We start from the raw sequence: 18,433 nt of genomic DNA, 5'->3' as shown, positions 1-18,433 counted from the left end.
TCATACTTAACTAGGAGAATCAATAACACTATCTGGATTCTGAGTTCCTAAAGAAGCCAACCATTCTGAATTTCAAAGGATAGACTGAGATGCCAAAACTGTCAGAGGCAAAAAGCTAAAAGCCCCGCTCATCTAATTAATACTGATCTTCATAGATGTTTTTGGAATTCATTGCATATTCTCTTCTTTTTATCTTATTTGATTTTCAGTTGCTTGAGGACAAGCAACAATTTAAGTTTGGTGTTGTGATGAGCGGATAATTTGTACGCTTTTTGGCATTGTTTTTAGTATGTTTTTAGTATGATCTAGTTAGTTTTTAGTATATTTTTATTAGTTTTTAGTTAAAATTCACTTTTCTGGACTTTACTATGAGTTTGTGTGTTTTTCTGTGATTTCAGGTATTTTCTGGCTGAAATTGAGGGACCTGAGCAAAAATCTGATTCAGAGACTAAAAAGGACTGCAGATGCTGTTGGATTCTGACCTCCCTGCACTCGAAGTGGATTTTCTGGAGCTACAGAAGCCCAATTGGCGTGCTCTCAACGGCGTTAGAAAGTAGACATCCTGGGCTTTCCAGCAATATATGATAGTCCATACTTTGCCCAAGATTTGATGGCCCAAACCGGCGTTCAAAGTCACCTCAAGAAATCCCAGCGTTAAACGCTGGAACTGGCACCCAAATGGGAGTTAAACGCCCAAACTGGCATAAGAGCTGGCGTTTAACTCCAAGAAGAGTCTCTACACGAAATTGCTTCATTGCTCAGCCCAGGCACACACCAAGTGGGCCCGGAAGTGGATTTTTATGTCATTTACTCATCTTTGTACACCTTAGGCTACTAGTTATCTATAAGTAGGACCTTTTACTATTGTATCTGGGGACTTTGGTAGCTATCTTCGTTTTATGCTATCTTAGATCATTGGGAGGCTGGCCATTCAGCCATGCCTAGACCTTATGCTTATGTATTTTCAACGGTGGAGTTTCTACACACCATAGATTAAGGTGTGGAGCTCTGCTGTACCTCGAGTATTAATGCAATTACTATTGTTCTTCCATTCAATTCCGCTTGTTCTTTGTCCAAGATATCACTTGTTCTTCAACTTGATGAAGGTGATGATCCGTGACACTCATCATCATTCTCACTCATGAACAAGGTGACTGACAACCATTCTTGTTCTACAAGCAATCAAAGCTCTAGTGAATATCTCTTGGATTCCTGATAACACGATGCATGGTTGATCGCCTGACAACCGAGTGCTCGCCTGACAAACGAGCCAGCCATTCCGTGAGATCAGAGTCTTCGTGGTATAGGCGAGAACTGATGGCGGCATTCAAGAGAATCCGGAAGGTCTAACCTTGTCTGTCGTATTCTGAGTAGGATTCAATGATTGAATGACTGTGACGTGCTTCAAACTCCTGAAGGCGGGGCGTTAGTGACAGACGCAAAAGAATCACTGGATTCTATTCCGGCCTGATTGAGAACCGACAGATGGATAGCCGTGCCGTGACAGGGTGCGTTGAACATTTCCAATGAGAGGATGGGAGGTAGCCACTGACAACGGTGAAACCCTTGCATAAGCTTGCCATGGAAAGGAGTAAGATGGATTGGATGAAGACTGTAGGAAAGCAGAGAGACAGAAGGGAAGGCATCTTCATACGCTTATCTGAAGCTCTCACCAATGATATACATAAGTATCTCTATCTTTATCTTTATGTTATTTTCGTTTATCACTATACCCATTTGAGTCTGCATGATTGAGATTTACAAGGTGACCATAGCTTGCTTCAATACTAATAATCTCCGTGGGATCGACCCTTACTCACGTAAGGTATTACTTGGACGACCCAGTGCACTTGCTGGTTAGTTGTGCGAAGTTGTGTAATGCCATGGAATTGAACTACCAAGTTTTTGGAGTTCATGACCGGGGATTATGAGAGTTGTGAAAAGTATTGTTCACAATTTCGCGCACCAAACACTCCATCATCCTCCATGAAATTAGAGAAGATCAAAGAATCATGAGAGAGGAGCAACAAAGACAAGGAAGAGACATTGAGGAGCTCAAGCACTCCATAGGATCTTCAAGAGGAAGAAAGAGCCGCCATCACTAAGGTGGACCCGTTCTTTAATCTCCTTGTTCTTTATTTTCTGTTTTTCGAATTTTAGTGCTTATGTTTATCTATGTTTGTGTCTTGTGATCATTAGTGTCTTAGTGTCTATGCCTTAAAGTTATGAATGTCCTATGAATCCATCACCTTTCTTAAATAAAAAAATGTTCTTAATTGAAAAAGAAAAAGAATTGCATGAATTTTGAATTTTATAGCAGTTTAATTATTTTGATGTGGTGGCATTACTTTTGTCTTCTGAATGTATGCTTAAACAGTGCATATGTCTTTTGAATTTGAGGTTCATGAATGTTGGCTCTTGAAAGAATGATGAAAAAGGAGACATGTTACTGAGGATCTGAAAAATCATAAAAATGATTCTTGAAGCAAGAAAAAGCAGTGAATACAAAAAAAAAGAGGCGAAAAAAAAACCGAAAAAAAAGAAAGAGAAAAAGAAAGAAAAAGAAAGAATAAAGTTGTGATCCAAGGCAAAAAGAGTGTGCTTAAGAACCCTGGACACCTCTAATTGGGGACTCTAGCAAAGCTGAGTCACAATCTGAAAAGGTTCACCCAATTATGTGTCTGTGGCATGTATGTATCCGGTGGTAATACTGGAAGACAGAGTGCTTTGGGCCACGGCCAAGACTCAATAAGTAGCTGTGTTCAAGAATCATCATACTTAACTAGGAGAATCAATAACACTATCTGGATTCTGAGTTCCTAAAGAAGCCAATCATTCTGAATTTCAAAGGATAGAGTGAGATGCCAAAACTGTTCAGAGGCAAAAAGCTAAAAGCCCCGCTCATCTAATTAACACTGATCTTCATAGATGTTTTTGGAATTCATTGCATATTCTCTTCATTTTATCTTATTTGATTTTTAGTTGCTTGGGGACAAGCAACAATTTAAGTTTGGTGTTGTGATGAGCGGATAATTTGTACCCTTTTTGGCATTGTTTTTAGTATGTTTTTAGTAGTTTTAGTTGAGTTCTTAGTATATTTTCATTAGTTTTTAGTTAAAATTCACTTTTCTGGACTTTACTATGAGTTTGTGTGTTTTTCTGTGATTTCAGGTATTTTCTGGCTGAAATTGAGGGACCTGAGCAAAAATCTGATTCAGAGACTGAAAAGGACTGCAGATGCTGTTGGATTCTGACCTCCCTGCACTCGAAGTAAATTTTCTGGAGCTACAGAAGTCCAATTGGCGCGCTCTCAACGGCGTTGGAAAGTAGACATCCTGGGCTTTCCAGCAATATATGATAGTCCATACTTTGCCCAAGATTTGATGGCCCAAACCGGCATTCAAAGTCACCCTCAGATATTCTAGCGTTAAACGCCGGAACTGGCACCTAAATGGGAGTTAAACGCCCAAACTGGCATAAAAGCTGGCGTTTAACTCCAAGAAGAGTCTCTACAAGAAATTTCTTCATTGCTCAGCCCAAGCACACACCAAATGGGCCCGGAAGTAGATTTTTATGTCATTTACTCATCTCTGTACACCCTAGGCTACTAGTTTTCTATAAGTAGGACCTTTTACTATTGTATTAGAGAGCTTTTGATCATGTTTTTATGATTGAACTCACTTTGGGAGGCTGGCCATTCGGCCATGCCTAGACCTTGTTCTTATGTATTTTCAACGGTGGAGTTTCTACACACCATAGATTAAGGTGTGGAGCTCTGCTGTACCTCGAGTATTAATGCAATTACTATTGTTCTTCTATTCAATTCCGCTTGTTCTTTGTCCAAGATATCACTTGTTCCTCAACTTGATGAATGTGATGATTCGTGACACTCATCATCATTCTCACTTATGAACAAAGTGACTGACAACCACTTCTGTTCTATAAGCAAACAAGGCTCTAGTGTTTATCTCTTGGATTCCTGATACACGATGCATGGTTGATCGCCTGACAACTGAGTGCTCGCCTGACAAACGAGCCAGCCATTCCGTGAGATCAGAGTCTTCGTGGTATAGGCGAGAACTGATGGTGGCATTCAAGAGAATTCGGAAGGTCTAACCTTGTCTGTGGTATTCTGAGTAGGATTCAATGATTGAATGACTGTGACGTGCTTCAAACTCCTAGCAGGCGGGGCGTCAGTGACAGACGCAAAAGAATCACTGGATTCTATTCCGGCCTGACCGAGAACCGACAGCTGATTAGCCATATGCTGTGACAGAGCATAGGAACATTTTCACTGAGAGGATGGGAGGTAGCCACTGACAACGGTGAAACCCTTTCATAAGCTTGCCATGGAAAGGAGTAAGAAGGATTGGATGAAGACAGTAGGAAAGCAGAGAGACGGAAGGGAAGGCATCTTCATACGCTTATCTGAAGTTCCTACCAATGAATTACATAAGTACCTCTATCTTTATCTTTATGCTTTATTCATATATCACTATACCCATTTGAGTCTGCCTGACTAAGATTTACAAGGTGACCATAGCTTGCTTCATACCAACAATCTCCGTGGGATCGACCCTTACTCGCGTAAGGTTTATTACTTGGACGACCCAGTGCACTTGCTGGTTAGTTGTGCAAAGTTGTGTTTATGCCATGGTATTGAGCACCAAGTTCTTGGGGCCATTACTAGGGATTATTTGAGTTGTGAAAAGTAGTGATCACAATTTCGCACACCACCAGACCTGTGATCATCTTATCCCTTAGGTGCTGCTCCTTAATTTGCAAATGGCAAATATCCTTCCATGGGCCTCCTCTTGTAGGCAGCACTTGAGTGGATAGTAACTCATTCGGCCTCAAATTATTACAGGAGCAGACTATCTTCTTCCAAAGCGGGCACTCCTCCTTGGCAAAGCGCCACCACCACTTAAACAACAAGGCAGTGTTACGGAGCATAGCATCTCCGACACCCAACTCGCCTAGCTTTTTAGGGGCCTGCACCAACTCCCATCTCACCAACGCCATGCCATGCCTCCCATCCTCTTTGCTCCATAGAAATCTTCTCTGCAGGGAAATCAACTTCTGGGCAACTGCCTTCGGCATCTAATAGAGGCTCAATTAATATACGGGAAGGCTATTCAAGACTGATTTGAAGAGCACCAACTTGCCCACTTTGCTTAGCACCTTCGCTTTCCAAAGACTTAGTTTCTCCTCCACTTTATCGATGATAGGCTTCCAGGTCTTAACCAGCCTTGAATTAGCTCCTAAGGGGACCCCAAGGTACTTCACAGGGAGGTTAGCTTCCTTACAACCCCACATTCTACACATACTGCGTACCCACTGCTCTTCATAATTAATAGGAATCAAGCTGGACTTTTCAAAATTGATATTGAGTCCTGACATCAATTCAAACTATCGCAGAAGTCGCTTGTAGTTCTTCATTGTCTCATCTTCAGGGGGCAAAACAAAATTGTATCATCAGCAAACTGTAGGTGTGATAACTCCACCCTGTCTCGGCCAACCACCAACGGAGAGATACGTTCGTTCCTGACAGCCTCACCAACCATTCTATGCAAAACATCCACAACCAATACAAACAGGAACGGAGACAGCGGGTCGCCTTGTCTCAAGCCCCTTTCCATTTTAAACGGTTTCGATGGCGAGCCATTAATCAGGACCGACATAGAAGCTGTAGTCACACACTCCATAATCCACGCCCTCCACTTGCTCCCAAACCCCATCTTTTTCAGCACAATATCCACAAAACTCCACTTGACTCTGTCATACGCTTTTTGGAAATCTAACTTGATATTCACCGCCTCCTTTTTTCTCTTTTTAAGCCAATCCACTGTTTCACACGCTATCAGAGTCCCATCATGTATTTTCCTACCCTTCACAAAAGCACTCTGAGTCTCCCCTACCAGCCTTGGCATCACTGCTCTCATCCTCCTTACTAGAACCTTTAAAACAACCTTGTATACACAACCAACCATACTAATAGGTTTGAGGTCTTTAATCTCCTTTGCGCCAATGAACTTAGGGGCCAACGCCACCCATGTAATGTTAGAATCTATCGGTAACCTGGACGTCTGAAAGAAGCTCATCACTGCTGCCATAAATTCAGTCCCAATCTCATCCCAGCACTTCTTAATGAAGTTCATGTTGTACCCATCAGAGCCTGGCGCCTTCGATGACTCATAATCTTACACTGCCTCTCTGATTTTATCAGCCGACAGCATTGCCTCCAAGGTTATAGATTCTCCCTCCTCTATCCTTTCTACTAGACCATCTCTGAACGCCAACTTGGGAGAACTCTCCTGATGATATAAATCTTTATAAAACTCTCTAATAGCTATTTTGATCCTAGCTTGGTTCCTTACTAGTTTGCCATTAACAATCAGTGCATCAATCCGGTTATTCCTCTGTCGTGCGGACGCTATATGGTGGAAGTATCTTATGTTTCTGTCTATATCCTTTGCTTGCCAAGACTGAGACATTTGTTTCCAGTGAATTTCTTTCCTCGTATATTGGTGCACAAAATTGTGATCATCAACAATGGCGCCAATAGACTTTGAGCTCTCAAACGTGAATCACACTTTGTCACAACTTTGCACAACTAACCAGCAAGTGCACTGGGTCGTCCAAGTAATACCTTATGTGAGTAAGGGTCGATCCCACAGAGATTGTTGGTATGAAGCAAGCTATGGTCATCATGTAAATCTCAGTTAGGCGAATTCAAATGGTTATAATAGTTTTTGAATATAAAGATAAATAAAGCATAAAATAGAGATAGAGATACTTATGTAAATCATTGGTGGGAATTTCAGATAAGTGTATGGAGATGCTTTGTCCCTTCTGAATCTCTGCTTTCCTACTGCCTTCCTCCAATCATTCGTACTCCATTCCATGGCAAGTTGTATGTTGGGTTTCACCGTTGTCAATGGCTACCTCCCGTCCTCTCAGTAAAAATGGTCCAAATGCTCTATCACAGCACGACTAATCATCTGTCGGTTCTCGATCATGTCAGAATAGAATCTAGTGATTCTTTTGCGTCTGTCACTACGCCCAACACTCGCGAGTTTGAAGCTCGTCACAGTCATTCAATCCTTGAATACTACTCGGAATACCACAGACAATGTTTAGACTTTCTGGATTCTCAAGAATGCTGCCAATGGATTCTAGCTTATACCACGAAGACTCCGATCTTTCGGATTGGAGGCTAAGAGATACACGCTCGTTCTAAGGTAGAACGGAAGTGGTTGTCAGTCATGCGTTCATAGGTGAGAATGACGATGAGTGTCACGGATCATCACATTCATTATGTTGAAGTGTAATGAATATCTTAGAATAAGAAAAAGCTGAATTGAATAGAAGAATAATAGTAATTGCATTAATACTTGAGGAACAGCAGAGCTCCACACCTTAATCTATGGTGTGTAGAAACTCCACCGTTGAAAATACATTAGTGATGGTCCAGGCATGGCCGAATGGCCAGCCCCCATGAAGGTCTAAAATCGCATACCAAGATGTCTAATACAATAGTAAAAAGTTCTATTTATATTAAACTAGTTACTAGAGTTTATAGAAATAAGTCTTAGTGCAGAAATCCACTTCCGGGGCCCACTTTGGTGTGTGCTTGGGCTGAGCTTGAGCTTTACACATGCAGAGGCTTCTCTTGGGGTTAAACACCAAGTTGTAACGTGTTTTTGGTGTTAAACTCTGGTTTGTGAAGTGTTTCTAGCGTTTTACTCCAGAATGCAGCGTAGAACTGGCGTTGAACGCCAGTTTGCGTCATCTAAACTCGAATAAAGTATGGACTATAATATATTGATGGAAAGCCCTGGATGTCTACTTTCCAACGCAGTTGAGAGCGCACCATTTGGAGTTCTGTAGCTCCAGAAAATCCATTTTGAGTGTAGGAAGGTCAGAATCCAACAGCATTAGCAGTCCTTTTTTCAGCCTCTTATCAGATTTTTGCTCATGTCCCTCAATTTCAGCTAGAAAATACCTTAAATCATAGAAAAACACACAAACTCATAGTAAAGTCCAGAAATGTGAATTTTGCATAAAAACTAATAAAAACATCCCTAAAAGTAGCTAGATCCTACTAAAAACTAGCTAAAAACAATGCCAAAAAGCGTATAAATTATCTGCTCATCACATACTACCTCTCACAGCATGTGACTAATGCCTTCCTTCTGGCGTCGATAGTCCCATCATAAACCCTATTACCTACCATATCATCCACCTTTTTAATCTCTTCCTCCAGCTTCGCGATCTTTTTATCCATCTCACCAAAATTCTCCTTATGCCACCTTCCCAAAGGGCCCGTTAAGGCCTTCAATTTCTCTATAAACTCCAATTCCCCTTGACTTCGCCATTCCTCCTTGACCATTCTGAGAAATCCTTCATGTGTAAACCACAAATCAAGACTTCGAAAAGGCCTAGGCCCTCCCCTCATCCTGTTATCTTCCACAATGATTAGACAGTGATCTGACAGGCCTCCAGGTCCGCCCCTTAATCGGGTCTCAGGGAACTCCTCCAACCATTCTATACTAACTATAGCTATATCAATCCAACAACAAGAATGGCCATGGAACCACGTAAACTTGCGGTCCGTAAGTGGCAGATCCACTAGGTGCATGTCTTGGATCCAACTCCTGAAATCATCTGCAGATAGAGGCAAACTAACAGTACCTTTTCGTTCTTCCACATTCACAATCTCATTAAAATCTCCCATGAAACAGCAAGGTACCTGACATAGGCCAGTAATGTAACTCAACTCATTCCACACATGACTCTTCTCTTCTCTACTATGCGCACCATAGACCAAGAAAAAAGCACAACGGAAATTATTCTTCAGCAGGATACCTTCAACGCATAACCACCTCTCTCCTTTATAACAGTTATTCAGTTTAAGAAATATTTCATCCCATATCAACAAAAGACCACCAGATGCACCGTCCGAGCCTACATATTCCCACCCTACCTCACTATCCCCCCAAATCCTCCCCACGTCAAACCTCATCACAACCTGTCGCTTAGTCTCAATCAAGCCTACCAAACTCAAGTTATGTTTATGTTTTAATTCCTTCACCATTCTTATCTTTCCGTCACTCCTTAACCCCCTAACATTCTAAGAGCTGAAATTCATTTAGAACTAATTTTACACACCTGTTTTTTGGTTTTGGGTCTGCACCGTCTTATCTTTGCCTTTTGTTTTGCCATTTTCCACTTACGTGCTAGTTCTTCATTCTGTGACTAAAGGATTGCCATTATGTCATCTTCTTCATTGCATAATACAGCTCCTAATTCCCTGGCCAGCTCCCAAGTCAATTTGTTCTCTAAAATCTGGTCCTCTAAGCACTGGGAATCACTGCCCCCATCTTCTTGCTCACCATGAGGCTACTCTTGTCTAGTGCCTCCAATACTTTCCACTGATCTGCCATTAGGTCCACATCCATCATCTCGGTTCCAACCATTCATTCGACCCGCACATGCTTCGACCACATGATCCACGTACCCCAACATCACACCAAAATCTGGGTCCTGGGCTGCGTGCAACTCTCCTTCCACCTCAACTTCATACCCCTTCCCATCGGCAGCTGCTTCAACCACCATCTATACCGCAACGTCCGTTGTTCCCTCACCCACGTCATGGCCGAACGGGAGGCCCTTCCCACTGTCATTACCAGCCCCGACGGCCTCCCCATCTCCAGCGATCTCGTCGCTTCTACCCAGGTGCCTTTTTGGAGCTGCAGGCCGCCAGTTCGCCCTATCGGCATCTCCCAGCCCGCGATCGTCAAAACACCCGAAGGAGGTCCCGTCAACAAGATCCGTCAGGCGCTGTGCAGGAGGGAGGAGAAGCACCGAGTCCCCTTTCCCAACCGGGTCCAGTCCAGCATTCGATGAAGGCCGGCCCAATTGGGATCCACCATTCACTTCAAAGGAGTCCCCTATCCATCCGGGTCATGTCCAGCACCCGTTGGCTTCCAATATCGACTTGAAAGGAGTATTTCTCTCTTAGCCCAGCCTTCATTAGGATAGCCTTCTTTTGTTGGTTTTCCTTGATAGTGGTCCTTGTCAGCCTATTAAACTTTTTCAGCCCATTATAGAGAATACCATACTCACATGTTAATGTTTTGGCCGAATTAGCCTCATCACTCGCACCATTTTCACCTTCATAAACAGCTATTCCTTGATTACAGTCATTAACAGATTGGTTCGTTGCTAATTTTTCATGATTTTGATTTGCACTGCATTTATACCACTCATTCAAAATATCTCTAGAAATTACTAATTTGCCCTTGTCTTCCTCCTCTCCCTGTTGCACCACCATCATCAGCCCATCATCTTGGTTGTCCATCTTTGCTGAGTCCAGCTACTGGCTCGGCCCTGCACCCGTTTCGGAGGTCGAGTTGTTAATAACACGGTTCAAGATATCACCGTTTTTAGCATCATTATCAGTAAACGACCCCTGACACATAATGTCACACGCATCACGACCAACCTCCTTTACCAAGACGTCATAGCCACCTGAATCAACTGTAACATGAATCATCTCCTGAATTACGTCCATGACACACGTGTCAATCAGAACCCGGCCTGACGTGAATGTGCAGCACAATTCTGTTTCCTTTGCACATCTAACAACTGCTCCCTACTGTCCTCCTATCAGTTTGAAGGTATCGGTAGACGAAGCGGCCAACGGAACACCGAAGCATTCTAGCCAAACCCTACGAGATTTACAACGCTCCGATTCCTTCCACTTTCAAACCCTGTGAAAAGTTTGTAAAAGGAAATTCAAATTGAAGGTGTACGCCTTATCCGCACTCGTAACACTATCAAAGGTCAGGAGTGCTTTGCAAGCCCCCATTTCCCGAACTTGGACAATAGAAGGTAGGAAAATTGCCAGTATTTTCCTCAACGAGTTGAAGTCAATAGGCTCCAATGTTACACCCACAAGGCTTCTCTGCAGCCATTCCATGTTTCCTGGCGCCATTGCAACTTCCACGTGTTTTATATCACTTTTACCAAGCATGATCCTTACCGTTTCCTTTGTTGGTAACTCATTTGCATTCGACAATTGGCGCTCGGCATCTTCTTCCCTCAGTGGCTCTAGATTCGATCGGTGGTGCTGATCGTCTCCAACCCGTTCCTTTCTGACATATGTGGTGTTAGAAGTTCTTCTGTATTTTGCCTCCTGTACCATTATAACCTTCCCTCGTAGTCTCAGCCGATTCATTTCTGCCATGGCTTTCAATGCCCCTCCTCTCATCGTGTACCGTATAAACGCAAACATATAGATGTCACCATTCTTATGTTTCTGGGTAGATAGATATCGTTGATCTGCCCAATCCAGTTAAACAAGTGAAATAGCTCCCTCTTTGAGATGTCTTCTGGAAGATGATCCACAAAAATGGAGAAAGACTCATGTTCCAACCGTCAATACTCTTCCCTATTCCAAACCCGTGGATCCTTGTCAACTAGGTGAGCCATACCCGTCCCTGTGTTTCCCCCCTCGCTATCGCTCTCTCTCGCTCTCGCTCTCTCATTTTTCTTCTACTCATACTCAAGATTTGAAATTGCTTTGGAAACATTTCAGCGGTGAATACTAAAAAGTCAAAAAGAAAAAGGATCTGCTAAGGAGACAATAAATTATTTGTACAATGTGTACAATGGGCTATTGAGTTACAAAATGAACCATCCGAAGGACACTCTGAATTTTTCTAAATCCTTCTGAGTTCTCTCTACGCAGCCGCTGAAGAAAAATTCAGCGGTGAATACTGAAAAGTCAAAAAGAAAAAGGATCCCATTAGGGAGACAATGAATTATTTGTACAATGTGTATATTGAGTTACAAAATGAACCATCCGAGTACTAGGGATAATAAACATCTTCCCAAAAAATTAAACTAATTTTAGGGTTCATCAAGGATAGAACTCTTGACCTTTTAGATTTAGTGCTCTAATACCATGTCACAATACCACTCATCCCAACAGCTTCAGCTGATGAAAAAAGGTAACACTAATGGTTATATCTCTAATACTTCATAAATCTCCATTGTACACAATGTACAAGTATTCCATTGGCTCCTTATACTTTCCCAAAGAAAAATTATGTTATGAGAAGCTAAGGCTACTAATGAAGGGTGAATTTTAGGATATTCACTACAAAAAAAATCACCCATTCAATTACTCTTAAAAAATATTGTTTAAAATGAAAAAAAAAATATATTTTTGGCAAAGACTACATATTTTTTGGCTTTGGAGACGCTTTAGTAGAGGATGTTTATTTGGTCGTTGCCTATTCTCAAAGCTACACTTTTCTATATCATAAACTACACTTTCAGCATTTAAAAATAGGGTGTATGTACTTTTTAAGTGATGTGATTCATGATCAAAGACTACGTTTTTCATCACCCATGCTTACCAGAATTTAAGAGAGAGTTAATTCTGAAAGTAGTCCTTGAACTTGCACTCGAGTCTCAAAGTGATCTCTAAAGTTAATAATTACTCAAATTCATCCTCGAAAATTATAGTAGCCTAACTTTTAGTACCTCATGATCATTGAAGAACTGAAGATTGATGGTTTAGAAGTTATAATAAATTCTCATTGCAAGTATAGTTTCTAAACCAAGCAATCAACCTTTCTTACAAACGTTTTGGTTGTCACAACTAACAAACCCTTTTGGAATTGATAACCGAAGTATTTAAACCTCGGGTCGTCTTCTCAAGGAATTGTAGGGAAGTATGATTTATTATTGGTTATGCAAAGGTATATTTTGGGGTTTTGAAAAGGTTTGAGCAAATAATTTAATTAATAAGAAAAATAAATTAATAATTAGAAAATCTCTTGGCAAGGTATGAAAACTGGAAGTCCTATCCTAGTTATCCTTATCAATGGTGATGAGAATTATATTTTTGCTACCACTAAGTCAACCTCTAACTATGAAGGTCAGTTAAGTGGACAAATTAATTTAACACCTAAAGTCCTAGTCAACTCCTTAAGGAAAGACTAGAGTTATAGGAATCTAAATTAATCAGCAAGAATGATAATCATCAATCACGATGAGTTTGATAACTCAAGAGTTACCAATTAATCAACCAAAGCCAATAGTAAATAATCTAAATTAAAAATAGGGAAAAGCAATCATGAGTCTAAATTACCTCAATTTATATCAAATAAAGAAAATCATAACATGAATGGTCATTAAAAAAATAAAAGAGAAAATAAATAAATAAGAACATTGAACCTGAGATGAAGAAGAAATATTCCTAAATTCTAAAAATCCTAATCCTAAATCCTAAGAGAGAGGAGAGAGCCTCTCTCTCTAAAAACTACATCTAAAATTATGAAAAGTGTGTTGTAAGTCATTTATCTTCATTCCTCCACTTTGCAGCATTTAATCTGTATTTTTTGGGCTTGAAACTAGGCCAGAATTAGCCCAGGATTCGCTGGAAACGAATTCTGCCACGTTGATTTTCGCAGATGCGACGCATCTGTGTGGAGCATGCGTTCGCGTTACCTAACTTTATGGCCACTATAGCGAATTATATATCAAATTGAAGTCCCGGATGTTAGCTTTTCATCGCAAGTGGAACCGCATCATTTGGACTTCTGTAGCTCAAGTTATGATCGTTTTAGTGTGAGAGGGTCAGGCTGACAGCTTTGCAGTTCCTTCAACTTCTTATACTCCTTCCACTTTTGCATGCTTCCTTTCCATCCTCTAAGCCATTCCTGCCCTGTAATCCCTGAAATCACTTAACACACATATCAAGGCATCTAATGGTAATAAGAGAAAATTAAATAAAAGAAAATAAAAACTAAAGAAGCATGTTTTCATTCATAGAACAAATTCTGGGAAGGAATTGTAAAACATGGAAATCATATGAACAAATGTATGAAAGATTAATAAAATCCACTCAATTAAGCACAAGATAAACCATAAAATAGTGGTTTATCAACCTCCCCACACTTAAACATTAGCATGTCCTCATGCTAAGCTTAAGAGAAGCTATAAAGAAGTGAAGATGAATGATAGAGAGTATGCAATGCAACCTATCTATGAGAATGCAATTACATGCAAAATGTTTCTACCTACTTGGTTAAAAGTAAATAAGTTCTTCAAGACAAATATGAATCAAATTCCACTAATTCAAATTATACAATAAAAAGTAAGTAAACTTGTAAGAATATAGCTAATGAAAGCAGGGAACATAGAATCAAGCATTGAACCCTTACTGGTAGTGTATATCACTCTAACTCTCAAGTGTATAGGGTGATCACTCTATTCTTCTCTAATCATGCTTTCTAAACTTTGTTCTTCATCTAACCAATCAACAAATATTTAATGTATACATACAAACATCATGAGGTCTTTTTCAAGGTTGTAATGGGGCTAAGGTAAGGGTAAGGGTATATATATAAGGCTAAGCTAAATAATTGAACCATTGATTAGTCTAAGATCTCACCTAACATATAAATTCATTCAAGGTTCTATAATTGGTTCCTCATCTCTTAGTCTTGAATTATCTCACTTGGTCTTAGTCTCTTTACTCTTATTTTTGCAACAACTCATCACTGACTCTTATGAAAACAAACTACTTTTATTGATGTTATGAAAATTGAACAACAAAGCATTTTATTTCTCAAACTTAAAACACAATTTCAGAGGACTCATAAAAAGACTTAAAATATAAAGAAACTAAATAACAACTAGATAATCAAACAAACTATTAAGCAGGAAAGATAAGATGTAACCGTGGACTCAACAACCTTTGATTCTTGGAGTGGCTTCAATTCATTGGCCCTTTTTCTTGGAGGAGGACTCATCACCATCATTCCTCTTGGATCCTCTTTCTTGTGTAGAGGTGTCTTTTGGTTTTCAAATGCCCAACCTCCTCATGTAAGTTCTTTATTTCTCTATGTGTTTATCCACAATTTCTTCTTGCCTTGCAATGAGCTCTTCCATCTTTTGCATAAATGTTGGATAGGTGGGGGTCATGTTGGCTACTGCATTGCACAAGTGATTCAACTTTGCTTGTGCATAGCAGTCATATTGCCTTCTTGCTATGGTTCTGGCCTTAGAAAGGGCTCTAAATTCAGCAAGATTCCCCTATTGCTCTCATTGTTGCTCCATAATTGTGTTGAGGGTAAGCATTTCTCCCAAGTGGAACTGGTCTTGTTGCTCCTTCATATACTCCATGCTTCCTTGGAGATGCTGAATGCTTTCTTGCATTTGGTCCCATTGTTTTTGTTGCTCCCTCAGTTGGCTTACATCTTCTCTCAAGTGGTTTATTTCTCCTTGCATTTGATGAATATCTCCTTGCATTTGCTCCCAGTTGAAACATTCAGGAAATTGTTGCACTGGTGGTGGAAGTGGCAGATATGGTGGTTGAATGAAAGCCTCCTCATATTGTGCTGGCCCTTGTGGCTCTTGCACATGAGCCCTGTGTTCCCTGGCTCTTTGTTGTAGTGGGTTAATGGCCACCACTTTAGCCATCTTCTTAGCAGTTATTGGCTTTTCTGGATCCACCAAAACTTCATCAATTATTTTCTCCACCCCAGCCTCATCACAAAGCCTTTGAATGATGCTAGGAAATGTATGTCTGGTGCTGTCCTTGGTGCCTTTCAGCACCCTATCAATGTTGTTGGCAATCATGTCCCCCACATTAACATTCTTCCCTCTCATGATGCTGTATATGAGCACATGTCTCTCCAAAGTAACCTTTGAATTGTTGGAGGTGGGGATGAGGGATCTCCTCACAAAATCTAGCCACACTCTAGGCTAGGGGCTCAAGTCTCTTTTCCTGAATTGGTTTGGCCTTCCATCATTGTCGTTGATCCATTGCACATTAAGAACACAGATTTCATTCAAAATTTCTTCAAATCCAGGATCTTGTTGCTTCACCCTCTCTTCATAGCTCCGGGTGAAATTTGTGCGCTTCACCATCAGAATTCTATCTATGTTGGAGGGGCTATAGTCAATAGTCTTCCCCCTCACATAGCTTAGATACTCATAGGGCTACCCAGGCTACTGGCATAGCATTGGCATAGAATTGCCTAACTAAGCTCTCCACCACCTTCTTTGGTGGGTTGCACAAGAGTGCCCATCCTCTGTTGTTGATCTCTATGTTGATCTCTATGTGTTCATTCCTCCCTAATTGGAAACCAACTTCGGAAATGATTTGCCTCTCACTCACCTACCCATAGAATTGGTTTTGGTTGAATGGTGAGAGGAACTTGTGCTCATTAAAGCTTGATGATCTGGAGCCAGTTTCCTTGGTCTTCCTTTTCTTTGATGAGGAGGCTCTTGGTGGTGCCATTGAGGTGAGAAGAGAGGCTTTAAAAGGTTGATGAAGGGTTAAAGAAAGAAGTAAAGAAAGAGAGCAAATCAAAGATTTGCGTCAACACCAAACATAAGACTTTTTTGTCCCAATCAAGAGATTAAGAATGAAAAGGGAAAGAAAGGAAGAAAACAAGAAGTACAGAGGGGTGTTTGGGTTGTGAGGGATGAGGTTTGTAGTGTGGGAATGGTTGGAAAGGTGAGTGGTTTTTATAGTAGTAAAAAGAGGGATCTGGAAGGTGGGAAGTGAAAAGAATTAAATGTTTTCCCACTTGGGAGTGGCGCCCAGCATGGGAAGAGGCACCAACCCCTATCCCTTTAGCTTTCTTTAGGTGTTTGAGTTCCAAAGTCTAAGTACACTTTGACTTTTTGACTTAATGAGCTATCAAAGTGTAAGTAACTCTTTCCTAAAAACACAATTTGATACCCCCATCAGTAATCACAAAAAATTACTTCATATTCCTCTACTTAAAAGGCAATTAATGGGTGTTTTTTGGGACACCAAACTTAAATTCATTGCATATGGTAAATTGGTTTCATGATTGGACTTTAATGTGTACATAATGGGTGGAATAAATTTAATTCTTTCACACTCTTCCACTTCCAATCCCTATGTACACAATAAAGTGTCCATTTATGCACCCACCAATCTACTAATTGCTTTCAAATATGAATCAATTGGGTTGTAGCTTATGACTTTCTTATGATGGTGGCTACACCAAACTTAATTTTGGGCTTACTCCCAAGAGTAATTTAGTTAAGTTTTGTTGTAAGCCTAAATTAAGTGGGTTAGTGGCCACACCAAACTTAGCTTTTTAGCTAGTTCTTCAGCCCAATTAATCAACCTCAATTAGTGTAACATGCAACATTGCACTTCCAGCAAACTAGAAATAAATCAAAGAACTATCAACTAATTAACTAACACATAGGACTGAAAATTAAACTACCTAAGTTAACAACATAGACTACTTCTAGAAAGAAGGAAATTGAAAGGATATGAGTGTTGGGGTGCCTCCCAACTAGCGCTTCTTTAACGTCACTAGTTTGACGTTCCTTCCTCCTTAGCTGAGGTTAAAGCTCACTCTTTGCCCATCCAATGAGTTTCCCAAATAATGCTTAAGTCTGTGGCCATTGATAGTAAAAGTCCTCTGTGTCTTGTCCTCCAGAAGCTCTACATGACCATAGGAAGACACTTTAAGGGTTGTGAAGGGTCCAGACCATCTTAACTTTAGCTTCCCAGGGAAGAACTTGAGCCTTGAGTTGTACAGCAACACTTTTTGACCTTCTACCAACTCTCTTCTTGCTAGCTTTTGGTCATGCCACCTCTTTGCTTTTTCCTTGTAAATTTTGGCATTTTCATAAGCTTGAGATCTGAATTCTTCTAGCTCATTGAGTTGTAGCAATCTTCTTTCCCCAGCAGCTTGATTATCAAAGTTCAACATCTTTAGAGCCCAAAATGCTCTATGTTCAAGCTGTACTGTTAGATGATAAGCCTTTTCAGACACTAATTGGTATCGAGACATGCCAATAGGTGTCTTGAAGGTTGTTCTATAAGCCCATAATGCATCATCTAGCTTCTTGGACCAATCTTTTCTTGAGTTTCCAACAGTTTTTTCAAGGATTCTCTTGAGTTCCCTATTTGAAATTTCAACTTGACCATTGGTTTGTGGGTGGTATGGGAAGATGGTGCACAAAATTGTGATCATCAATGGCGCCATCAACATGGTACGCTCAATTGCAATCTCAACTTTTTATCACAACTTCGCACAACTAACCAGCAAGTGCACTGGGTCGTCCAACTAATAAACCTTACGCGAGTAAGGTCGATCCCACGGAGATTGTTGGTATGAAGTAAGCTATAGTCATCTTGTAAATCTCAGTCAGGCGGATTCAAATGGTTATGGAGGATTGATAATTAAAAGATGAATAAAACATAAAATAAAGATAGAGATACTTATGTAATTCATTGGTGAGAATTTCAGATAAGCGTATGGAGATGCTTTATCCCTTCCGTCTCTCTGCTTTCCTACTGTCTTCATCCAATCCTTCTTACTCTTTTCCATGGCAAGCTATATGTTGGGCATCACCG

General features: G+C 40.6%; 2 protein-coding genes across 2 annotated transcripts; both read right to left on the bottom strand.

The window, feature by feature from the left end:
- Positions 1-8,161: 8,161 nt before the first annotated feature.
- Positions 8,162-9,618, bottom strand: LOC130934150 (uncharacterized). Its single transcript, XM_057863737.1, has 2 exons — positions 9,429-9,618; positions 8,162-9,054 (listed from the first exon to the last, which is right to left on the bottom strand). The coding sequence occupies exons 1-2, from the start codon at positions 9,616-9,618 to the stop codon at positions 8,162-8,164; spliced, it is 1,083 nt and encodes a 360-aa protein (XP_057719720.1).
- A 7,787-nt stretch (positions 9,619-17,405) lies between these two features.
- Positions 17,406-18,050, bottom strand: LOC130934148 (uncharacterized). Its single transcript, XM_057863736.1, has one exon. It carries the CDS (start codon positions 18,048-18,050, stop codon positions 17,406-17,408), a length of 645 nt encoding a protein of 214 aa, XP_057719719.1.
- Positions 18,051-18,433: the final 383 nt, after the last annotated feature.

Source organism: Arachis stenosperma, chromosome 6 (assembly GCF_014773155.1).
Source record: "Arachis stenosperma cultivar V10309 chromosome 6, arast.V10309.gnm1.PFL2, whole genome shotgun sequence".
NCBI classification, from domain to species: Eukaryota; Viridiplantae; Streptophyta; class Magnoliopsida; order Fabales; family Fabaceae; genus Arachis; species Arachis stenosperma.
This window is presented reverse-complemented; position numbering and strand designations above follow the sequence as displayed.

Excerpts from the sequence above, each read along its gene's own strand:
- LOC130934150 (XM_057863737.1), bottom strand. The coding sequence starts at position 9,618 with ATGGTGGTTGAAGCAGCTGCCGATGGGAAGGGGTATGAAGTTGAGGTG. Across the intron at positions 9,055-9,428 it reads TAATGGCAGATCAGTGGAAA|GCTTGATTGAGACTAAGCGA; the intron begins GTATTGGAGGCA and ends TGAGTTTGGTAG.
- LOC130934148 (XM_057863736.1), bottom strand. The coding sequence starts at position 18,050 with ATGATCACAATTTTGTGCACCATCTTCCCATACCACCCACAAACCAAT.